Source organism: Myxine glutinosa, chromosome 7 (genome assembly GCF_964187855.1).
Source record: "Myxine glutinosa chromosome 7, kmMyxGlut1.1, whole genome shotgun sequence".
NCBI classification, from domain to species: Eukaryota; Metazoa; Chordata; class Myxini; order Myxiniformes; family Myxinidae; genus Myxine; species Myxine glutinosa.
Window position 1 is genome coordinate 137,876,628 of NC_136267.1, and position 25,911 is coordinate 137,902,538.

Below are 25,911 nucleotides of genomic sequence, written 5' to 3' on the forward strand. Positions count from 1 at the left end.
GATACATCATAATGTCAATAAATTAATCTACAAGCAGGACTGGACCCAGGCCATTGCCTCGAGATATTCCAGCCACCCTGGGAGAGGAGAGGAGTGGATTCTGTTGAGTGCTCCACACTGAAGGTAAGTGGATAGAAAGGTTGGGCATGTTGAATGACCGAGTATGTTCAGAGACACGGCGCTGATCTCCGGCTTAAGATTCAGGGCCTCCATCCATTGTGGAGAGAGAAGCAGCAGTATATCCCAAGTTGACATTATCGATGTTTTCACGTCGTCTTTGACTTGTGTCATCCCAGCAAAACAAAAATTCAATGCAAATCAAGCCGATAGCCAGTTTTAAAGGGAGGTAGGAAAAGAGAAAAGCTTTCATGTCTTTGATGTGGTCAAATTCAAAGGCCAGGAAAGGTTATCGATCAGCCGGGTTCATCAAACATCCTGAAGGGCACCATTTGTTTTTTAAAGTATAAAACGAGCATTACAAAGGAAGTATAACACCACATGCATAACTGGGCAACATTACATCCTACACAGTTACCTCTTAGCTCCTTGCTTCCTGCAGCAAACATAATTGGGCAAGCCTATATTTCCTTTGAGTTATTTTTTTTTGGTATATGATGAAGTAGTTATCAATATCTAGAGTGTCTAGTTAAGAGGAATAGAAAAGATCACCGATTATTGGTAAGGGCAGTGTGACAGACACATGAACAGCAAGCCAAAGTTTTATCAACAGCTAAGGGAGTTACAAGTGACAAGTTACTCCTATCTTGCCAAGTGAAGCTTTAGGGCTTCTCTCATTGGCGGAAGCTGCTCCAACTCTTTTCCGACCTTGCTGAATGGAGTGCACCTTAATTCATCCACACTCTGAATTTCCGGGTCTTCACCGCCAGACAACTTAAACCCAAATTCTTCTGGACCCGAGATGTCACCGTCCCGACCGATACCTTCCAGAAGGGCAGGATATTTCTGATACATCTTCCAGCATGACTTATTGGAGAACCCTGTCAAGGGCGAGATGGTATCACAACCGGTGAAGGCATGGAATCCAAAGCAAATTGGCTAAAAGAACCCCATCAAGTTTGGGTGCTATCAAATGTACCGAATAACATTTTCTTGGGTTTCCATACCTGCGACCATCCACACTTCCACATCAAGGCGTCCAAGATAGCAGAGCAGGAGGAGAAGTACATAGGTATCGCGACACATTACAAGTTACTGGTATTGGTTTTGGTTTTGGTAGGCATCTTTGCCATGGAGTATACGTCATGTATCTGCCTCTTTGTGGATTGCAGACAGGTTTGTGAAATGAATGAATGAATGATCGTTTTAAGGCCATTTTCCCCGCTAGAGCGGGGGTTAGCCTTGCGGGCCCCATGACAATCATGGTTCCCTGTTTGAGGCAATGTTTTTTTATGGCCGGATGCCCTTCCTGACGCCAACCCTTAGTCGCCTCTGATACGGTGTACCTATTCTAAATCGGGGTACACACCGTAATCATTCATCCCAGCAAGCTGGTACTCAATTTGCCGACCTCGGAAGGATGACAGGCTGAGTCAACCCCCCTGGCGTTAATTCAGCGATCGATCGGGATTCGAACCCAGGATCCTAGGATCCCAAGCCGGCACCCTGACCGCTAAGCCAACACCAGGCTTGTGACGTCTCATTTATTAGATCTTACATTTACAGGATCTAGATGCCCTCCACCAGTCATGACTTCATGGTCTCCTGTGAGAGAGGAAGACTTCCGAAGTAGCTCATCAGATAGAAAGTGGAAAGATATTTACTTTCCTCTCGTACCAGGAACTGATCCCAGACTTGTGGTAGAATACTTTCTGGTCCCTGAATAAGCTTTCTAATAGGTCTTCATTTAGATGTCCTTTTGGATTGCGTTGAAGACAAGATGCATCCAAGCAACATCCTGTGGATATAAAACCAAATGCAGCACAGCGTGATCCAGGTGTTATCGGACAAGCCAGGTTTGCATGTATGAGTGCGTGTGATGCAGATGGATGCGCAAATCCAATGACCTCAGAGGCTGCTGGAGTTGACAATTTATTCAGATGAACTGTGGAATATCTTCATGTAACTGAGTTTGCACTGGTACTGTGAAAGTACACAAGTGTTATTTTGAAAACACAAAATCATGGTTTTGAAAGGTTGAAATAAATAACTTCTAAAACCATCCAAAATTATTTGGTATATTTATTACTCTCGATATTAAGTATTTTGAAAAACAAAAATTTGAAAAACTTGAAAGTCATTTTGAAAAACAAAAATTCATGTAATCATGAGTTTTTCATGCAATATTGTATATTTGACCTTTGACTATTGGGCTGTGACCTTTGGCACTTGACCTTTGACCCAAATTTGTTTTTGGTTCCTTTAAAATGAACAAAATACCTTTTATATATATATCTATCTGTGATATAGGATATTGTAAAGCCTATTTATGCAGTAAAATCTGCACTAATATGGTACGACTTCTAAAATAAGCCCCCTGGATAACCTTTGACCCTTAAATGACCTTAAACGCAAATATCCAGAATGGCATCCGCCTCAGGTGATGATTGTCACACACCAAAGAACATTATGAGCATGGATGTTGGCCATTAACAAAAAATGCCCTCAAAACTTGTTTAGACCTCTAAACCTACATGCTACTCCAATTGCAAAACAGGGAGGGGGTCACATGACTTGTCAAGTGAAGAAGAGTTATCCTTTCTGAAGATTGGTACTGGGATTACACGGGTGCACCTTAACAATAGACCAATGCATGATGACAGGACACTCAGAGAGGATACTCGCTTTTGACCTTTTGACGCGATGATACACCGTTACCGCCAGATGACTCAATGGCTACCATTTGCTTGTGGACGTTAAAGACCCCACAGTACCTCAAAAAAAATTAAAGGGAGTGGGGTAGGCCATTTTGTGCTGACATCCTGACTACATTTTAAATTCTTGCCCAAATGTACGAGGGAAGGTGGGTGGAAGTGGAGGGGGTGGAAGGGGGGAACAGTTTCAGTGCCATAGCTGCACCCCCAAAAATGAAGCAACCAGCACACAGGCAGTTGCTGCAAAATGTATGAATGAATATCTTCGTTCATGACAAAAAAAAAAAAAAAAACGTACCTCGAATCATTTTACTCATGCGGAAGATTTAAGTTGATAAAGAATCATTAAAATAACAACTGAAAAGTGCAAACGAGATTACATCAAAATCCGTTTGAGCTCAAATTTATTCTTCCTTCCATGTGATTGGTTTATACACTTAACTTGCATTTGTGATATACGAGAGCCTTTGGAATTCAATAAATACATTTGCCTCCTCCGATAGTTTTGTCTCTTTTCTTACTTATTTTTCTATATCAACACGCAATCTAACTTTACCCTTCCCATTTCAATCCATATTTTCCAGTAAAGCCATTTATATGTTTACCCACACTTGTTATTACCGCGATTTTGAGCGGTGTACTTGGCTGCCAGCCTCATCGCATTAGTCTTGTCTCAACTGGTTTTGCCATTTGGATAATAAGCTTCAAGTCTGATAGCACCAAGGCTGGAATTGACGTCCAGTTACGCAAATCTAAAGTAACAAGTGCTCACCTTCACTCCTTCATTCCTCTTTTCTCCCGCCTCTGGAACAAACTCCCCCACTCTCTTCCATCCCCCTCCACCCTCCAGGTCTTTAAAACAGCTGTTCACCACCATCTCTTATCTTCCCCCATCCAAAACCTTGATCTTTTCTACCCCCGCTAATTTCACCCCAAATGCACTTTTTTGAAATACCAACTTCTGTCCTGGAAGTCCTTGGTGTCCTTGTGTTTTATACTTCTCCTCCCCCCCCCCCCCCCCCTTCCAACGCCTCCTCCCCCCAAGCCCTCTCCCTCCCACACATCTCCCTGCTCTCAAATGTTGTGTTTGTGTGCTTCCCCTTCTCTCCCCATCTTGTCTTCCGCTCCCTCTTTTTGTATATTTTGTTTGTCCGGTTGATTTGTTTGTGAAATAAATGTTAGCTCTTTCACGAGCCTCGATTCAGTATACAAAAAAAAAAAAAAAAAAAAAAAAACAATGGAATGCACTCTTGTTGGGCAAAAGCCAGCATTGTCGTGGTTATAATTATTCAAATATTTTCAATCCGCCAATCATTTGTCCTGATTTAATAACTGCAATCACCTGGACTAAGCTTCATCTTGAATTTCAACCAGCACCAATTCTTACTCTATCCCACTCCCATTATAGCTTCTTGTCCTGACCTCTTCTTCACTTAACCCTTGTTAAATGACCACACCAGGGTTCATTATTGTGCACAAAGTTCTTCCAAACAACCTGGTTCCCGGTTCCTCGACAGGAAAAGAAAAACAAACAAACAGCTGTCTTACCTCATGAGATGAATCAATAACAGGAGTGAAATGGACATTTACATTTCATCGTAGCCATAAAGCAGCAACGGTTCACTGCAAGAATGAAAGATTCACCTGTTCGAGTAGAAAGCAGAGACGATCAAGGAAGATGATGGCTTCGACACAGGGGGATAATGCCGCTTTGAGCTGCCGCAGACACAAAATATCAACCGTTCGTCAAACAAAAACGACTTTACAAAACCACCACTTGATTTGAAGGTCAGAAAAGACCGGACATCTCTTACAAGTCCCAACAGCTTATTTACAGATTAACTGTTTTACGTTCCAGGTTGTACAAGTGGATCATGATGCGCAGACACCAGGCTCAAATCTCATATAACTGGAATGGCACTCAGTAGTGACCATACCTCCGGCAGGTTGGCCATATCACTCAATGGTGAAGAATCGCTTAAAAATTAAATAATTCTCATATCCGAATCCATAATCAGATCTTCACCAAAATCGAATCGATTCTTCCTTGTCACACACACAACCTGTCCAACAAGTTTCGTCCTAATCCATCCATAACTTTTTGAGATATCCCACAATGTATAGTTTTTGGCACGATCTCCCAATGTTGAAGAATCACTTTAAAAATGAAATAATTGTCATATCCGAATCCATATTCAGATCTTCACCAAAATCGAATCCCTTTGTCCTTGTCAGACACCCAACTGGTCCAACACGTTTCGTCCAAATCCATCCATAAGTTTTTGAGATATCCCACAATGTATAGTTTTTGGCACTATCTCCCAATGGGGAAGAATCAGTTAAAAAATTAAATAATTGTCATATCCGAATCCATATTCAAATCTTCATCAAAATCTAATCTATTTGTCCTTGTCAGACACCCAACTGGTCCACTATGTTTCGTCCAAATCCGTCCACAACTTTTTGAGCGATCTTGCTATGTATCGTTTTTTGCCCTATATCTCAATGGTGAAGAATCACTTTAAAACATTATAGTAGCCGGATCCGAATCCGGATCTTCACCAAACTCTAATCATTTCGTACTTGTGACACACGCTACATCTCTGACAAATTTCGTACAAGTCTGTCCATAACTTTTTGAGATATACCGCTATGCATCTTTTTTGGCCCGATCTCCCAATGGTGAAGAAAGGTGAAATCACTTTAAAAATTCTAGTAGCCGGATCCGAATCCGGATCTTCACCAAAATCTAATCATTTCGTCCTTGTGACATACGCTACATCTCTGCCAACCTTCGTACAAATCTGTCCACAACTGTTTGAGATATTTTGTTCACAAACAAACACACAAAAAACAAACAAACGGACAAACAGACAGGGGCGAAAACATAACCTCCATCCACCTTTGGTGGTGGAGGTAATAAATGTTTTGTCTTTTGTGTACCAACATCCTTGCAATTCAACCATGAAAGTAAGTTGACGTCTACTCTTGTATTTGCTCTGGAGGGAATTTACTTAGAAGCTCCACTACGAAGACTTAGATCACCATGAAAAAGAGTGCAATGAAATGGCATCGACTTCACCTACCATGTTGAAGGCTTCTAGTTCATGGGCACGTGGAGCATAGCTGTCGTGGTATGCAGTGATGTCATCGTCTGAGATCTGCGTACATTGCAAGCATGCATGTCCAATTTGACCACCGCCAATGGTAGCGACTATTTTACAAAACTAAACAAGAAAGAGCAATCAGAGATTGCAGACCCTCGGCAGGTTGTGTTTTCAGTGGTTTTTAAGGCTTTTGTGTTGAAACAAATATGGTGGCAGAACCACGTGACCGATGACGCCATCGTTTTTTTTTTTTCTTCACCAGTTTATGCTGACATGACGCTCAAGAAATTTAATCTTGATCGGATGAAGTTTTGGACTTATCGAATTATGCCGTCATGATGGAGGCATCTATGTCATCATCATTAACATAGTTTATTCCCCATGGAGAGTTCTTTACAAAGAGCCATGTCTCATTGTTTTCTATTCAGCACTTTCGGAGATATAAAGGTGCAAAGTTTTTCAGTTTTTCCAAGATAGCGGCCGAACCACGTGACCTATGACGTCATCATCATTTGTTTTCTAAACTAATTTATTCCTAGATTATGCTCAAGAAATTTCATCTTGATCGGATGAAGTTTTGTACTTGTCGAATTATGACGTCATAATTGAGGTACATATGACATCATCATTAAAATATTTTATTTCCCATGGAGAGTTCTTTACAATGAGTGATGTCTCATTTTTTCTATTCAGCGCTTTCGGAGATATAAAGGTGCAAAATTTTTCGGTTTTTCCAAGATGGCGGCCGAACCACGTGACCTATGACGTCATAATTATCATTAAAAAAAATTCTACAGATCGAGTTGCACCTATGGTGAACATTTCCTGTCAATCGGACCAACGGTTGCAGAGAAAATCATATTTATTCTGTGCGGAAAAACAAACAGACAAACAAACAGACAGACAGGCAAACAAACAAACGGACTCAAATGCAATAGCTATACACACCTTCCTTCAAAATGAGAGAGACCGACCTTGGAAATGCAATAGCTAACACAATATAATTACTCCTCTGGCGAGGGTAAATATATTGAAATCACCTACACCACCGATATGCTATAATAAACAACTCAAACATTTATATCCATCAGTGTAATTAAAACAGCTTGCTGTTGGCTTCGCGGTTAGGGTGCTGGCTTGGGATCCTAGGATCCTCAGTTCGAATCCAGGTCGATCACTGAATTAACGCCAGAGGGGTTGACTCAGCCTGTCATCCTTTCGAGGTCGGCAAATTGAGTACCAGCTTGCTGGTATGAATGATCCCGGTGTGTACCCCGATTTAGAATAGGTACACCGTATCCCTGCGTGTCGTAAGAGGCGACTAAGGGTTGGCGTCAGGAAGGGCATCCAGCCATAAAAACATTGCCTCAAACAGGGAACCATGATTGTCATGGGGCCCGCAAGGCTAACCCTCGCTCGAGCAGAGAAAATGGCCTTAAATCGACAATTCATTCATTCAGTGTAATTAAAACGAAGAGGACATCACAGCGTTCACATCAGTTTGGTCTTTCCATCGACAATGATTCATTGCCAGTTTCAATCAATTAGCACCAAAAACCCGAATCAGAATGCACCGACCAATAAAAGCAAATGACAAATGTAACTTAGATACTGTATCACCCATAGCTACAATCAGCATCATGATGATTCACGAATGTTAATCAATGCACGACAAGAAAAGTTTATCTGTTGGAGTCTCCAAACGTTTGAGGCGGTCGTATTCCTGTGGTCTTCGAGCATGAACTTTCGCAGGCAAATGCCACTGCTGTTCCAATTAGAACGACATCAACAAAGGCCAAATGGATTCTTTACGAACAAAACAAAACTCAGCAAGAACCAGGGGCAGCCTTTATTAAGGGCCGTTTGTTTGTCAAATAAGAAAAGCAAACATTAAATCTAGCTATTAAATTGGAGGAGCGTGGGCCATGTCTACGGTCACCATTGCCATAGTGCATCGGGATGCATTTATTCGAGCCTGATGTATCTTCGTGGAACAAATTCGTCGTTTTGTTGTGACCTTCTCTCCATTTTCATTTCTTCCTGAAAGGAATCATACAGGGTTATCGTTAGAAACCCATTGTGCGAATTCCATGAGTGGAATATAAGAGGAACAATGGAGTGGAGGTGAGCAGTACGCCTGGATTTTTGGAAGGTTACCAAATAAGGGCTTATTTGAAAAAAATGCATGTCTCCTGATGAGGCTGGGGAACGGCAGGGGACAAAGAAAAGGAAGACATAAAACAGGAGGACCAACAACTTGCCTGTGTTGAAAGAGTAGTGCCTTGGTTTCTTGGTGGACAACTCCAATGAGGTTCAAAGCTTTGGATTCCATTTCATAGCATCGAGAAGTGACAAATCCGACACGAGGGTGCAATTTGCACAAGACAGAGCAGTCGTCCAATGAGTTATGAACAAAGGCCTCGTGGACCAGGAAAGGTTATGAACAAAGGCCTTGTGGACCAGGAAAAGTTATGAACAAAGGCCTTGTGGACCAGGAAAAGTTATGAACAAAGGCCTTGTGGACCAGGAAAAGTTATGAACAAAGGCCTTGTGGTCCAGGAAAAGTTATGAACAAAGGCCTTGTGGACCAGGAAAAGTTATGAACAAAGGCCTTGTGTGCTAGAAAAAGTTCCATCTAACTTTAGAGTCAAGCTCAGAAGTGTGGTCTGCCCTGGAGAGGATTTGTCTGATGGCAAGGCCCACGAGTTCAAGGGAAAGGACTTCTTCCAGGACAGAACACAGAAATAATGTGTGGGTTGGACAGTTGATCCTTCCAAAGAGACACAGTGATGAGCCAACATTTACCTGGATTAAATCAATTTCCAGTTGTTGGACCACCTGTCGATCTTCTCCAGATTTGCTGCGAGGGATGCAGCTGGCACAAATCTGTTATTGTAATGAGGTCCCTTTCGACAATATGGAATGAAATGCAAGGCGAATAAAGAGGATTCCAGAAGTTTAGGGAGGTCCTCACGTAGACAATTCTCCTGAGATTAGTTCGGTGTCCAGAAGGTTGGAATCCACATTCTCAACACTATTGCCTTCAGAACTGGGTTTGAATCTGCAAGCTTTGGCATACAATTCCAGCCTCCTCAACAAACCATGTCACCTACCATGGGAACAAACATGGATTCCCCATCTTGCTGACATTTCACACCTCAGTTGACCTATAACTTTTCTGTCTGTTTTTACACTGTTGGCTGTCCCAACTGTCTTTTTGTTCCCCAAATACCTATTCTATTGAACATCACTTGGATGAGCTTCTGTATATCTTCTTGTTTTCCTGCATGGCCTTTGCCTGTCTGCTTGTACTTAACTGTATGTTCTTCTTTGTTCCCTCACCATCTATCTGCGCGGTCTTCCAAAAACATTGGCCTTTATCAAAACGAGCAAAGAGCCCATCCTTATAGACACGAGGAAGAGGAAGCAGGAATCAGAGAACGTGTTTACTAAAGTACCACTGTAAAACACGCAAACAAACTAGAACAGCACTCGGTAGAGCACATACCTCCACCAGGATAAACAAATGTTGTATCCCCACTGATAGGCCGGATCTGCATCCGGACCTTAACCAAACTCGAATCAGCTTGTTCTCATCACCTACCCAAATCATCCACCAAGTTTTGGCATAACTCGTGCACAACCTTTTGAGATATCGTGCTATACAATACAGTATATTGTTTTTGGTTCCATCTCTCAATGGTAATTGTCACGGTTCCCTTTTTGAGGCAATGTTTTATGGCCGGATGCCCTTCCTGACGCCAACCCTTTTAATCGCCTCTTACGACACGCAGGGTTACGGTGTACCTATTCTAAACCGGAGTACACACCGGTACATAGGGGGCACCTCCGGGACACAAAGGTGATCCCGGGCGAGGAGGCTGTTTCACAGCACCACTTGGTTGTCTGCGACACAAGCGTGAAAGGTGCGAGGAGAACTCGGCGGGTGAAGTACCAACCGAAAATAAAGGTGTGGAGGTTGAAAGAGACTACGGTGAGGGAGGCATTAAAAGAGAGGCTGAGTATGGTAAAGGATGATGTGGCTGAGCTTGAAAGTGGTTGGAAGTCAATGAAAGATAGTCTGTTGGGAGCCGTTGGTGAGGTATGTGGATGGACAAAAGGACCACCGAGGCACTTGGAAAAATGGTGGTGGGATGATGAAGTTGGAAAGAGGATTGACGAGAAGAGGAAGAAGTTCAAGGAGTGGCAGAAGGCGAAGGGCACAGGGGCAAAAAGGCAAAGCATGAAAGATATAAGGCAGCCAAGAGGCTGCAAAGAAAGAGGTAGCAAAGGCAGAAGGCAAAGGAAATGTTGCAGGAAAATGTTCGGAGAACGCTTGTATTCGGCAAAGGGTCAGAGAGCAGTATATAGGATTGCAAAGCAGATAGCTAAAGAGATGTACTATGTGATGGGGGTGAGTTGCTTGAAGGATGAAGTGGGACAAATCGTTGTGGACCCAGATGGAATTAAAGGAAGATGGAAGAGATATATGGAAATGCTGTTGAATGCAGAGAATGAATGGGATGGCAACATAGAGAGTAACCCAGTTTTAGGACCGGCAGAGAAGATAACTGAGAAGTAGTGGGGCAACTTAGCATAACAATTGTGCATTTTGTGAGGAAAGCACCAAATTTGGCACACTCGTAGACTATCATATTATGAAAAGATCTGGATATTGGGCCATCTCAGATTCAGAGCTTTGATTTTTGCAAGATTTCGATTCGTTTGTGATCGAAGAGAACACCTTCTTCGTCTTCTGTACAGTGACGTTGCCAGCCCTGAATTCTCTGGCTACATCTGGATGCTTCATTGGGAGTGCAGCCATGTCCCTCAGGTGAACAGGGACCCACCTGGCATAGTGTGTATGGTCTAAGGCATGGAACCATGGGACCAGTTCCGTCAGGGCATCAAGGTACATCATGAATGAAGCCTGCCGCAGAGAACGCACGTAGACCAGTACCAACATCTCTAGTTCCAGCACAGTTGCCCAGTACTGAAAGTTGGGAATGTCTTCTCCTCTCTGGTGACACCAGTCTTCGAACTCAGGCAGGTCTTCTGCATCATCAGCATACGTCATACAGTGGCGTTCATACGCACAGTGTTTCAGGATGTGCAGTGCCGCTGCAGTGGTTTGATGAGCTCTTCTTGTGCGGGTGACGTGGGCAGCTCGCAGGAAGGAGTCGGCCGTCCCTGGCGTTGCAATCTCAGCTTGAAAATCTGCAAAATCTGCAAATCTTGCAAAAATCAAATCTATGAATCTGAGATGGCCCAATATCCAGATCTTTTCATAATATGATAGTCTACTAGTGTGCCAAATTTGGTGCTTTCCTCACAAAATGCACAATTGTTATGCTATATTTAGCTTGGCTGCCGGACTAAAGGAAGTTGAGGAAGCGATAAAAGCAATGAAGAGTAGAAAAGTGGGAGTGGCGACGGGAGTTGTGGGAGATATGTTGAAGGCAGCAGGAAGTTGGGGTGTGAAGAGAATGGCAGAGATCTGTAATCTGGTGGTGAAAGAAGGTCACATTCCAATGGATTGGGAACTGAGTACCCTCATCCCTCTATACAAGGGGAAAGGTGATCCTCTGGACTGTGGCTCGTATCGAGCGATAAAGTTATTGGAGCATGGAACGAAGGTATTGGAAAGGGTGTTGGAGAGGAGGATAAGGAAGAAAGTGAAGATCGACAAAATACAGTTTGGATTTATGCCAGGAAGAGGAACGACAGACGCGCTTTTTATTGTAAGGTAGTTGCAGGAGAAGTACATGAAGAAGAAGAAGTTGTTTCTTGTGTTTGTTGATCTGGAGAAAGCATTCGATAGGGTTCCACGCGAAGTAGTGACATGGGCATTGAGGAAGTTAGGAGTGGAGGAATGGTTGATCAGAGTAGTGATGGCAATGTACGAGAGAGCGCGCACAGCTGTAAGGACGAAGGACGGGAACAGAGGTGAGTTAGAGGTGAAGGTGGGAGTGCATCAAGGGTCGGTACTGAGTCCACTACTATTTGTAGCTGTGATGGAGGTGCTGGCTCGGAATGTAAAGGAGGGTTTACCGTGGGAGTTGTTGTATGCAGATGATCTGGTGTTGATTGCGGAAAGTATGTATTTTTTTTTTTTTTTTTTTTTTTTTTTTGTATACTGAATCGAGAGCTCGTGAAAGAGCTAACATTTATTTCACTAACAAAACAACCAGACAAACAAAATATACAAAAAGAGGGAGCGGAAGACAAGATGGGGAGAGAAGGGGAAGCACACAACCACAACATTTGAGAGCAGGGAGAAGTGTGGGAGGGAGAGGGCTTGGGGGGAGGAGGCGTGGGAAGGGGGGGGAGAGGTATAAAACACAAGGGGACCGAAAAAAATTTTGTATACTGAATCGAGGCTCGTGAAAGAGCTAACATTTATTTCACTAACAAAACAACCAGACAAACAAAATATACAAAAAGAGGCAGCGGAAGACAAGATGGGGAGAGAAGGGGGATGGACTGAAGGAGAAGATGAACAAGTGGAAGGAATGTATGGAAACAAAAGGTCTGAAGGTGAATATCAGAAATACGAAGGTGATGGCAAGTGGGAAAGCATGTGGTGATGTGGAAAGAACTGGGAAGTGGCCATGTGCTGTGTGCAGGAAGGGTGTCGGAGTGAACTCCATTCAATGTACAGTGTGCGCTGAGTGGGTTCATCAAAAATGTAGTGGTTTGAGAGGGTCATTAACCAGTGTGGCAGCTGCATTCAAGTGTAAGGTGTGCACGGAGGGAGCTGCAGATGGAGGAAATGTTGAGTTGGATCTTGGAGACGGTGTGAAGCTGGAATGTGTGAAAACATTTTGCTACCTCGGAGACATGCTGAATGGAGAAGGCGGATCAGACTCGGCAACGGTTGCGAGAGTGAGATGTGCAATGGAAGAAGTTTCGGGAACTGAGTGGCATGCTGATGAGGAGGGGAGTGTTGTTGAAGCTGAAGGGAAAGGTGTATGCTGCATGTGTGAGAAGTGTTATGATTTATGGGAGCGAGACATGGGTAATGAACGTAGAGCAGCAACGAAGGTTGGAAAGGGTGGAAATGCGAATGGTTAGGTGGATGTGTGGAGTATTGTTGAGAGAGACGAAGACAAATGATGAATTGCGAAAGATGATGGGAATAGAGCCTGTGATTGATGCTGTGAAGAGAAACAGGTTGAGATGGTTTGGTCATGTGTTGAGGAAGGATGAAAGTGACTGGTTGAGAAGAGTGATGGAAATGAATGTAGGAGGAAGTAGAGGACGGGGATGACCGGTAAAGACTTGGCTAAAGGTGGTGGAAGAAGAAATGCGGGCAAGGGGGTTAACAAGGAGAGATGCAGAAAATAGGGCAAAATGGAGAAGATTGTCATGGGGACCGCAAGGCTAACCCCCGCTCTTGAAGGGAAAATGGCCTTAAAATGCCTGTTGTGTGTTGTTGTCTCAATGGTGAAGAATCACTTGAAAATAGTTGTAAAATTCCAGGTCCGGATCCAGATCTTCACAAAAATCGAATAAATTCATCCTTGTCACACACCCAACCTGTCCACCAAAGTTCGTCCGAATTGATCAATAACTTTTTGAGATATCGTGCTCATACAGCTCACAGACAGACAGACAGGGGTGAAAACATAACCTCCGCCACTGAATATTTTCCCTCTCAGAGATACTGTGGAGTAATTGGCTAGGCATTAAAAGGTTGCAGGTAAAATATAAGGTAAGATACAGGTTAGCTGGGGTTTAGGGATAGGTAAAAGAAGCAGAATGATAGAAAACAATGGGGATAAATGCAACAGTTAGTTTCTGATCTCGTGGTAACCAACGTTGCCTGATAAAATATCATCCAGGGCCATGTTTAACTCTCCTGTGACATTCTGACAGCAAATTATACTTTTATATACGTTCATTTATCTTAGTTTATCATTGTATATATAATGCGCAACCCGTCTGTTGGTTTGTTCTACAGCGACACTCCAAGTCCTGCTTCCTCTTCCTCCTGCACAGGAGGATGATGATGATAATAATGCAACATCTTTACCATGTAAAAGTCAACATGAGCGCTTACCCACTAGTTAGTGGATCCGGTTCAATCCCATAAAAAGCCAAGTTCGAAATTTCTTTCTTATTTGATGCGGAAAAGTGTTACACACAGAAATAGGCAAATACAAATGTAAAATGGCCCATAGGCTATGAGCCAAGGGGGTTGGTCAGTACCATACAGATGGAGTAAGGCTCATTGTGATTTTTAGCAAGATATATGTCCCTAGATATGAAAAAAAAGGGATAGCAGTGTATAACTCTCGGCCATCTCTGTGTTATCACCCGAAATATTATTATACGCCCGCTTCGCTTCGCCAAAAAATGTGATATTTGCTAAAATTGGAATAAATATATGTTTTTAAGGACAACAGAGTGCCAATAATTTGCATACTGGATGCCAACTAATATAGTAATAGAAATATAGAACATTTGTGGGGGTTATTTATCAAAATATTGATATAATGACAAAAAATATGTTAAATTTAGTGAAAAAGTGGTCGAAATCGCTTCGAGTTCAGAATTCACATTGTACATTTTTGTCAATATTTCAAAAATCAAAACTCCCAGAGTAACATTTGACCCCTCAAAATCTTCGCAAGGAACCACTGCATTGGAATATATCATTACTTTGTAATATGGTGGTTGTTTGGGGCACATATTTTGGCAAAGTTCAAAATATGTTCAACCATACCCCCTAATTTTGATATTTTGGAACGAAACATAGCTTTTGAACATTTTAGGTTTATTCGTCTACTACTTTTGGTATCTCAGTGTAATTTTTGGTATTAGCTAGTATCCTAAAGTAGGTTTGTAACATCAGCTACATTATATTTCACAATGCATGCAAACTTGCTCCACACTCTAGGTTTATCATGATCTCTCGAACAAATACGCCTTGTTATTATACAGTATTATTACCAATCAATTTTTAACACAATTGACACAGATTACAGGCATTTAAAACACATACTAAATAATGCTTATAAATTGAACCTATCCTTTTATGCATCGGGCTACTTTAACCATATTACAATGTGCCCCAAACAACCACCATATTACAAAGTAATGATATATTCCAATGCAGTGGTTCTTTGCGAAGATTTTGAGGGGTCAAATGTTACTCTGGGAGTTTTCATTTTTGAAATATTGACAAAAATGTACAATGTGAATTCTGAACTCGAAGCGATTTCGACCACTTTTTCACTAAATTTAACATATTTTTTGTCATTATATCAAAAATTTGATAAATAACCCCCACAAATGTTCTATATTTCTATTACTATATTAGTTGGCATCCAGTATGCAAATTATTGGCACTCTGTGGTCCTTAAAAACATATTTATTCCAATTTTAGCAAATATCACATTTTTTGGCGAAGCGAAGCGGGCGTATAATAATATTTCGGGTGATAACACAGAGATGGCCGAGAGTTATACGCTGCTATCACTTTTTTTTCATATCTAGGGACATATATCTTGCTAAAAATCACAATGAGCCTTACTCCATCTGTATGGTACCGACCGGTCAATTTGGGGGGTCTGGCTCATAGCCTACCATGTTTATTTGTATCTGGCCTTCTCTATACCTCAATTGAACAGACAGATCTGTGACTAATATGCAGCATATTAGTTTGCTGCAACATTAGCAAAATTTCAGAATTTCCACCCAACCTGGCATCATTATCACCCACCTGTGAGTCATCGAGCCCGAGGAGGACGAAGGCTTTTCTGCAATAGCCAAGGAACGAAGCACTCTTGTTGCAAGCCTTCCCAATATGCTGTGTACTGCAACAACAAATGGCAAGGAGAATTACCATGGGCGGTGATGGTGGTGGGAGAGAGCTTACAGTAACATGCATGGGGTGCAAGAATCACCTGCTGGCTTCGTTTTGAGACGTGGTGCACAGATTACTCACCAAATAGAAGCTACGCTACTGGCTCCTGGGTTGGCCTGTTTGGTGCTCCCAACTGAGTATACAGTTCATAACACCGGGATCCCAGAAATTAAAAGCATAGTCTGTTGATGTAACCATTGCCAATTAGGGCTCTTGGAATTCATGCAGAAGTACCCTCATGCCCACGTTCTGCACGTAGTTATTATAATTGTTAATCAAAGAAAAGTTACCTTTACATTACCAATTAGAGGCAAATCTAAGCTTTGCATAAGGCTGGCGGCGTATTTGACGTACACTTTTGCTATGCTCCCAACTGATAGCGAAACTTTGTTTTGTGGTCAGCCATGGTCAATATTTGGCTACAACCACCATGATTGAGAAAATGTTTGGCAACAAGTTCATCCTCATCATAATCGTCACGACAATAAAATCCCAATTGAATTTGAAACCTCAAAATATCATCAATGGCTGACTTGATATTAAAGGTAAAAGTGCGGCGAACGGTGAACAACCCGAATTATCAAAAAGGTGGAATCAGGCTTTTTGGCTTCATCACCTGCAACTCCACCACCCTATTTCCTACCAGAGCAAGAAGCATTGTATTGTATTGTTCCATTCATCTAATGACTACTTTTGTCACCTTTCGGTGGAGTCATTGTCTTTAAACTTCTTGCCATCACCCAAATAGCAAAGTTTGGGTTAGGGTTAGGGGTTAGGGGTTAGGTTAACTGCATCAACTCTAAGGAATTCAAGCAACCGTACAAACTATGGTATCCACGAAATTGCTTGCCCGCCGTTCCTCGCATTGCATTGAACAGTATGCCCCAGCTGTGACTCGTCACATTAAAATGCTCATTCTCCCAACTGATTAAGCACTCCGCCATTCACCCAATTTTCAGTTAGCCAGCTCACCCACAAGATATTACCGAGAACAGAATTTGTTCAGTGCTTTGCACAGTCCAAGTATTGGTGTGATGCCAACTTTGCCTGTGAAATCAGCATCAGTCAAGGATGAAAAATGGGATTGGAAGACTCATGCTAAAGGATTGAGAAGGTGGAAGATGGGGAAAGGAGAGCGATTTAAATGAGAGAACAAAATATGGAGAGTGGAAGGTTAATGTACTGGAAATGGACGGCATGCACAGAAAAGTCAGGGACCATTGAACAAAAGTGGACAGAGAAAGAGAACTAAAGCATTGATTCTGGAGACATCTTCACCTTATTGAGTGACTGATTCAATGACCATCGGATCGGCAGCTAGACACCCAAAGAACGAGAGAGGGGTTGGGGGTGGGGAGAGGAGAGAGTGGGTGAGGGGGTGGGTTAGGAGAGAGCGAGAAAGAAGGAGATAAAGAGAGGGAGAGAGAGAGAGAGAGAGAGATCGAGAGAGAGATCGAGATAGAGATAGAGAAAGAGGGTGGAGAATGAGAGAAACAGAAAGAGATAGACATAAAAAGAGAGAAAGAGAGAAAGACACAAAGGGACAGAAAAAAAATGGAGAAAGACAGATAGACCAACCGGCTGGCAGAGAGACAGGCCGACCGGCAGAGAGACAGGCCGACCGGCAGAGAGACAGGCCGACCGGCAGAGACACAGGCCGACCGGCAGAGAGACAGACCGACCGGCAGAGAGACAGACCGACCGGCAGAGAGACACACCGACCGGCAGAGAGACACACCGACCGGCAGAGAGACACACCGACCGGCAGAGAGACACACCGACCGGCAGAGAGACACACCGACCGGCAGAAAGACAGACCGACCGGCAGAGAGACAAACAGAGCAGCAGACAGAGAGACAAACAGACTGGCAGACAGAGAGACAAACAGACCGGCAGACAGAGAGACAAACAGACCGGCAGGCAGAGACAAACAGACTGGCAGACAGAGAGACAAACAGACCGGCAGACAGAGAGATAGACAGACCGGCAGACAGAGAGACAGACAGGCACACAGAGAGACAAAACTACCGACAGAGAGCCGGACAGACTGGCAGAGAGACAGAGAGACCGGCAGAGGGACAGACTGGCAGAGGGAAAGACCGACAGAGAGACAGACCGACAGAGAGACAGAGAGACAGAGAGACAGACCGACAGAGAGACAAACTGACAGAGAGACAGACCGACAGAGAGACAGACCGACAGAGAGACTGACAGAGAGATAGAACGACCGACAGAGAGACAGACAGACTGACAGGGAGACAGACAGACTGACAGGGAGACAGACAGACTGACAGGGAGACAGACAGACTGACAGGGAGACAGACAGACTGACAGGGAGACAGACAGACTGACAGGGAGACAGACAGACTGACAGGGAGACAGACAGACTGACAGGGAGACAGACAGACTGACAGGGAGACAGACAGACTGACAGGGAGACAGACAGACTGACAGGGAGACAGACAGACAGGGAGACAGACAGACTGACAGGGAGACAGACAGACTGACAGGGAGACAGACAGACCGGCAGACAGAGACAGGAAGACCGACCGAGAGACACACACACAGACTGACAGAGAAACAGACCGACCAACAGACAGACACAGACCAACAGAGAGACAGACACAGACTGACAGAGAGACAGACATGGACTGACAGAGAGACAGACACAGACTGACAGAGAGAGAGAGAGAGATGGACACACATAGACAGACACTGACAGACAGACAGAGAGAGAAAGAGAGAGAGAGAGAGAGAGAGAGAGAGAGAGAGAGAGAGAGGGGCAGAGAGACAGATATGTCATACTAAACAATAAGGAGAAATATGAAATGATGATGAGCTGCCACAATAGAGGAATGAATGGAGGTGCCATCGAAATGATGAAAAGATGCAATTCAAGATGCTGGAAAAATGAAATTCGAATAGCACGAGGTTGGCAGTGAGTTTGTTTGTATTACGTGTACTCCTTCAGGGCTAAGGATGGTCAGGTGATGAAGAGAGAGGGAGAGAGATAGAATCAATTGGACTCTAAGGTTGCCATAATATTCCATTTACTGCTTCCGATGTGACCAGAAATGGAAGGCGTCATCATGCTGGATTCGCAAGCCACAAAATACATGCCCATGCCACAGCACAACACAAAATGAAATGCATCAACACTGTATAATGCCTTCACATGATAAAAAGTTGCTCAAAAAATAAGTTTACTATTACAAGCTCCTCCCATCGTGGGAAATATGAGGGAAAAACAATGACATCACATAATTGCCTCACCAGATGAAATCATCCCGTCACCCCTCCCCCTCCCCAACTACCACCCCTCCAATCCATGTGCTGAATAAACATTCAACTCAGCTCGGTTCGGTCTAGCAATACTATTTGCAATAATAATAAATAAATAAAAACACAAAAACCTGTACAGGTATTGCATTTGCCAGAAATATAAAATAAAGGATGCCATGGCATGTGGCCACAGGATGAAAGTGAAGGAACAAAGCAATTACGATATCTTTATAAAAAAGATCACATGGTAATGGCAGATCATATCCACAAGGAGTCATCAATCTGAAAATATTTACTTTGAAATTTTCCTCTGTTTTGTACAAACACTGAATATACTCTGGTAATTGGGAAACCATGTTGATACAAACAGTGATTAACTGAATCAAAGAAATAACATGGAGTGAGAAGCTTTTTCAGATTCGATGATGAGCTAGCTCTCATCGAGGTGTCTTCTCTCCTGTAGTGGTCGGACCGAGGGCAGGTACCGTCCTGCCAATGCAGTGTCAATGCGAGGATTGCACCGGGTGGTTTACCACTCGCTGCCTTCCTATCGGTATCCGGAGCTGGGACCTGTAAATTATTCAGGGTGCCGGTGATAACTTGCCAAATCCTTCTCGACAAACACCATGCGATCTTTAACGAGCACAAACTAATGAGAGAACATGGGTCCCCAAGGGGGACATCAATCCAAAGGATGGTGCACTTTGTGACGGAGCATCATGCATGCAAAGCACCAAACCAACAGTTTATAGTCGGGTAGGGAATCAAACGCAGAATGGACAACTCAAAGGTCAATGCACTGCCGGGCATTTGTTTAGTCCGGGCATTTGTCCAGGCAAAGCTCGGATGATATCGAAATATCATTGGGAGATCCTGTCAGGGCAAAGCTGATGTATCTCACCATACTGAAAATGACTTCGTAATGACAATTACAGTGCCTTCAGAAAGTATTCACACCCCTTGACTTTTTCACATTTTCTTGTGTTACAGACTGAATTTAAAATAGATTAAATGCAAATTGTTTTGTCACTGATCTACACATAATACTCCACAATGTCAAAGTGGAATTTCATTTTTAAATTTTTTTACAAAGTAATTAAAAATGAAAAAAACATAACTACAGTCACGTGAAAAAGTAAGTACACCCCATGTAAAATTTTGACGTTTTCAACAAATTTCAACATACAGCAATTTGATCTTCATTTCAACAATATTGAAAGATAAAGGTGATAAAATATAACAAATATAATGAAACATTTACATTTTGTAGTCCATTGTATAATTTAAATAAATATAAATGCAAATTTCGCATGTGGAAAAAGTAAGTACACCCTTGGCTCCAATAGGTGATATTGCCCCCTTTGGCAGAAACGACCTCAAGTCAGCGTTTCTTATAACTGTCTACCAGTCTCTGACATCTACTGGGAGAAATTTTTGCCCACTCCTCCATGCAGATTTCTTTCAGCTGTGCGATGTTTGAGGAGTTTCTTGCATGCACAGCTCGTTTCAAATCCCCCCACAACATCTCGATGGGATTTAGATCCGGGCTTTGACTTGGCCATTCCAGAACACTCCATTTCTTTCGTTTCAGCCATTCCTTGGTGGATTTACTGGTATGTTTAGGGTCATTGTCATGTTACAAGGTCCACCTTCGGTTGAGCTTCAAGTTTCCGACAGATGGCTCCACATTATCCTCAAGCACCCTCTGGTACAATGAAGAATTCATAGTGGATTCTATGATGGTGAGCGGCCCAGGCCCTGATGCAGCAAAGCTGCCCCAAACCATAATATTTCCACCACCATGCTTTACAGTTGGTATCAGGTTCTTGTGGACAAATGCTGTCTTTGGTTTTTGCCAAACATGTCTTCTGGTACTGTGGCCAAATAGCTCTACCTTTGACTCACCTGTCCAGAGCACATTGTTCCAGAAGTGCTCGTCTTTGTCTAGGTGTTCATCGGCAAACTTTAGTCTTGCCCTGATGTTCTTTCTGGAAAGCAAAGGTTTCCTCCTGGCACACCTCCCATGTAGATCAAATTTGTGCAGTGTTACGTCGTCCTCCCTGTGACCGCCTGGTCTCGGTGACCCCCGGACCTTGAGAGGAACCCCGCCAGAAAGATATATGATTTATACGCTTTCGTAACACAATCAATACTAATTAAACCCTCCGGTGGACCAACGAAGGAAACAATCCAAATCAATAAGGAAATCACACCAAGGATCCGGATCAATCAACAATATATTCACCCCTGGGTAGAATCATCCACAACACAATACTTCAACGTTCAGTATGAATATTCCAACAATATTGCTAAGATGGCCATCTTATATATTTCCCCCCTTGACCCCACTCACGGCCCCCTCAATAGTCACTGTCCCTCACAATGTCTCTGGGCCCCTCCAGACCAAGGTGAAGGTCGACTTCTCCGCACACGGGCGGTTGAACGGACCCCTGGCCGACGTGCTCCAAACGTGCACGTCCCGTACCGGGAACGGTTGCTGCAGCGGACACCTCCTCAGGACGCCACCGGGGTCGGAGCCCGTAATCGCGGCCTCTGGGCTGTGAACGGCTCGCAAAGCGCGCGAGGCCCAAGGTGCGGCCCGTACACGCCCTCGTAGGCGTCGAGGCGAACAGTGCCGGATGCTTGGTTCCTTCCAGGAACCCACGGCAACCTGACACGTAACAGGCAATCACCCCGCGCAGGTAACTCCTCTCGCCAGACGGGCTTTTCAAACTCAGCGTTCCAAAGCAGGTAAAGATCGACTCGGCTCGCGTCAGAGCTGCTCGAGGATCAAGATGGCCGCTTCTCTCCCGACCTTGTCTTTTTTCTTCTTCCGGTTCACCATCCCGTTTCCGGTCTCCTGTTATCAGGAGCGCTTCTAACCATTTAACCACAACAACCTTTAATGGAATAAACATTAATAAGCAATGACCTGAATAGTAATTCACATAAATCCGGAATCCGTAACACTCCCCCCCCTTCAAGAAAGAAAGTTTGAACCCAGCAAAAACTTTCTTTGCAGGCCAACTTTGATAAACAAACAAGATAACTCACACCCCAAATCATCAGTTCCCCCAGGCACAATTATCACATCTCAAAAAACAATGCAACAAAATTTCACAAAACCCCCAGAGATTCCAAAGGTAATTCACTCTGGACCAAGCGTCAACACTTCTAGTTTCTCTTAAATGCCGGTTAAGGGGTGGTGACCAAAACCCCAAAGTTAAACAACTCGATAGCACTTTTTCGGGAGGCCAAGCTGAGTATACACTACATGGACGCCTTAAGGAATGTGGAGTTCACGGTTAGTCCAGGGAGGAAAGTTCATTACATGGACGCCTTTAAGAACGTGGAGTTCACGGTTAGTCCGTGCAGGAAAGTTCACTACCTGGATGCCTTTAAGAACGTGGCGTTCACGGTTAGTCCGTGTAGGAGCCCAGGCTCGGCGGCTCCGCCGTATATAGTGCTTCAACTTCTCCGGACTCCTAACAGTCACGGTGGGACCACTTGACCCAGTAGTCACCTGACTGGTGGTCTCCGTCTCGGCCAGTACTCTGACAATCATTCTTTCGGGGGATGCCGTAACTCTGGGAGCCTCCATAGTAATATCGGCTGCTGCCAACACCAAAACTACCGCCAAGTTGTCCTCTTCTGTAGACCTCTCGACGCCTACGAAATGCCTTCCCTACTGTTATGGTCCAACCCTCCAAATCCTTACCATTCCAATTCTTCTCTGCCTCTCTGGCGTCTTTTGTGCTTGCAAACGTGACAAAGCCGAACCCTCTTGACTGTTGCGTTTCCCTGTCTTTTACCAACCGCACTTCCACCAGCGGCCCATATCTGTTGAAGACAGAGGTCAGAACTTCTTCCTCTGTTTTGAAGTTCAGTCCCCCTACAAATAACTTGGTACTTTTGTCGCCCTCCCGAGCTGGTGTGGTGTTATTTTCCCTGCTGGGCTCTTTACCAACCCTCGGGTTACCATAAACTTGACCCCCGGCCAAATCATTCCCGATAACCACACATACTCCCTCTACAGGAAGCGTGGCTTGTAAACCGACGGTGACCGGTCCTGACACCAAATCGGATTCCAAATGGATGACATGAAGTGGGGCACTAACACAGCCACCGATCCCTTGTAACCGAACACTATCACCAGTTGCTGTACTCTTTGACAATGGCAAAATGCCTTCAAGCATTCAGGATTGATGGGCTCCTGTGTCCCTCAATACCCTAACAGGACTTGGGTTAGTCAAGTCTCCCTCTAGTGAGACAAACCCCTCATAAATAAATGGTTGGTAACTCTTCTGTGGGTGATTTCTTACGTTTGCCATCGCATTCGGAGTTGTACTAGTCGGACTCCGCTCTGGGTTGTCCCTTTTCATGAGGTAACAACTGGACATCAAGTGTCCAGGTTTTTTGCAAAAGGCGCAAGTAGGCCCGGAGGAAAAACTCGTGGTCTGCCTCGGGCCCCCCGGGAAATAAGTTTGTCTTGGGCCCGTAGCCCCCTGATTTCGAACAGTTGGGGTATCAGATTTGTCCCCATAATCCTCTCGAGGCCGCCGCCATGTATTGTCGTTCTCCGCACCGGGTGTTCCATAACTCCCCTGCTGAAGTCTAGGCGAGGAGTTAGGTTTGTGGACCCCTATCCGGTGTGTTAAGGCATAATCATCTGCCATGGTGGCTGCGTCCCACAACTTTGGTACTTTCTTTTCCTGCAGGTACACTTTGATGTCCTCGTGGACACACTGTTGAAATTCCTCCACCAGGATCAAGTCACGCAATGCTTCAAAGTCTTTCCGACTCCTTTTGACTCCCACCACCGATCAAACATGTTTTCTTTCGCTCTGGCAAACTCCACATGGGTCTCACTCTCACTCTTCCTGGCATTCCTGAATTTTTGCCGGTAAGCTTCAGGAACCAACTCATAGGCTTTGAGAATGTGCTTCTTCAATACCTCATAATCTGCACATTGGTCCATTGGTAGTGCCGAATAAATATCTTGAGCTTTACCCACCAGCACACTTTGCACTAGGATGGTCCAGGCCTCCTCCGGCCAGTTTAACTGTCGAGCCACTTTCTCAAAGTGTGGAAAAAATTTAGCGACTTCCTTTTCACTGAAGGGAGGAACCAGCCTCACATGTCTGCCCACATCCCAGGTGTTCTGGCTAGGTGTCGGCCCCGTCAGCAAGGGTGGTACCTCTCCCCATTCTCTCATTAACTCCAGCTCCTTGAATTTAATTTCTTGCTGAAGCGCCATGTCACGTTCCTTTAATTCCCTTTCGGCTTTTCTCTCCTCTGCTTTTCTCCCTTCTAACCTTTCCTGGAGTTCTCGTTCCACTCTCCTTTCCTCTGCTTGTTTCTCTTCTCTCCTCTCTTCTGTTTCCTTTCTTCTTCTGCTCTTTCCTTTTCTGCTTTCCTTTCTTCTTCTTTGATCCGTTCCTGGCTCCGTAATTGCAACTCCAGTTTCCGGAGCTCAACGTCTTCTGGTTCTTCGGGTAGCCACTCCCAGGCTAACTCGTCCCATGTTCCTAATCCCACCATAGATTGTATCACCGCGGTCTGCAACTCTGCCTTCCTCAAATTAGTTCGGACCTCCAAGTTAAAATGTTTGGCCAATTTCAAGAGGTCCGATTTTAGTAACGCTCGGAACTGTGCCTCACTAGGGGTTACTGCAAAGTTCTGTGCAACAAACGCCATGGTGACTACCGTCAACACCTGTTAACCTTCACCCAAGACTTTACCACAATTTCCCAAAAATTTACCAATTAATAATTAATTAATAAAATTTAATTAATAAAAATATTATTTTATTATTTTACACAATTTTATATCCCGGAATTCAATTGGACGAGCCCCCAATTCTGTTACGTGGTCCTCCCTGTGACCGCCTGATCTCGGTGACCCCCGGACCTTGAGAGGAACCCCGCCAGAAAGATATATGATTTATACGCTTTCGTAACACAATCAATACTAATTAAACCCTCCGGTGGACCAACGAAGGAAACAATCCAAATCAATAAGGAAATCACACCAAGGATCCGGATCAATCAACAATATATTCACCCCTGGGTAGAATCATCCACAACACAATACTTCAACGTTCAGTATGAATATTCCAACAATATTGCTAAGATGGCCATCTTATATATTTCCCCCCTTGACCCCACTCACGGCCCCCTCAATAGTCACTGTCACTCACAATGTCTCTGGGCCCCTCCAGACCAAGGGGAAGGTCGACTTCTCCGCACACGGGCGGTTGAACGGACCCTGGCCGACGTGCTCCAAACGTGCACGTCCCGTACCGGGAACGGTTGCTGCAGCGGACACCTCCTCGGGACGCCACCGGGGTCGGAGCCCGTGATCACGGCCTCTGGGCTGTGAACGGCTCGCAAAGCGCGCGAGGCCCAAGGTGCGACCCATACACGCCCTCGTAGGCGTCGAGGCGAACAGTGCCGGACGCTTGGTTCCTTCCAGGAACCCACGGCAACCTGACACGTAACAGGCAATCACCCCGCGCAGGTAACTCCTCTCGCCAGACGGGCTTTTCAAACTCAGCGTTCCAAAGCAGGTAAAGATCGACTCGGCTCGCGTCGGAGCTGCTCGAGGATCAAGATGGCCGCTTCTCTCCCGACCTTGTCTTTTTATCTTCTTCCGGTTCACCATCCCGTTTCCGGTCTCCTGTTATCAGGAGCACTTCTAACCATTTAACCACAACAACCTTTAATGGAATAAACATTAATAAGCAATGACCTGAATAGTAATTCACATAAATCCTGAATCCGTAACAGCAGCCTCTTTCTAATGGTAGACTCGTGCACTT

The 25,911-nt window shown here is 44.2% G+C and overlaps 1 protein-coding gene across 4 annotated transcripts in view; it reads right to left on the reverse strand.

Moving 5' to 3' along the window:
• Nucleotides 1–25,911, reverse strand: part of LOC137431675 (putative methyltransferase-like protein 25) — a 145,383-nt gene that overhangs the window by 15,129 nt on the left and 104,343 nt on the right. For 2 of the 4 annotated variants that reach the window (XR_013624175.1, XM_078782313.1), the window contains exons 9-11: nt 15,666–15,759; nt 5,918–5,992; nt 4,476–4,547 (exon numbers count right to left, since the gene is read on the reverse strand). Coding sequence is in view for 3 of the 4 variants with exons in the window: in XM_078782313.1 (XP_078638439.1) it covers nt 4,476–4,547; nt 5,918–5,992; nt 15,666–15,759 (241 nt within the window). In the remaining variant the exon portion in view is untranslated. Of the gene's footprint in view, nt 1–3,963; nt 4,341–4,475; nt 4,548–5,917; nt 5,993–6,784; nt 7,979–15,665; nt 15,760–25,911 lie in introns of those variants that run through there. The other 2 variants (XM_068123266.2, XM_078782314.1) reach the window with 2 other exon arrangements.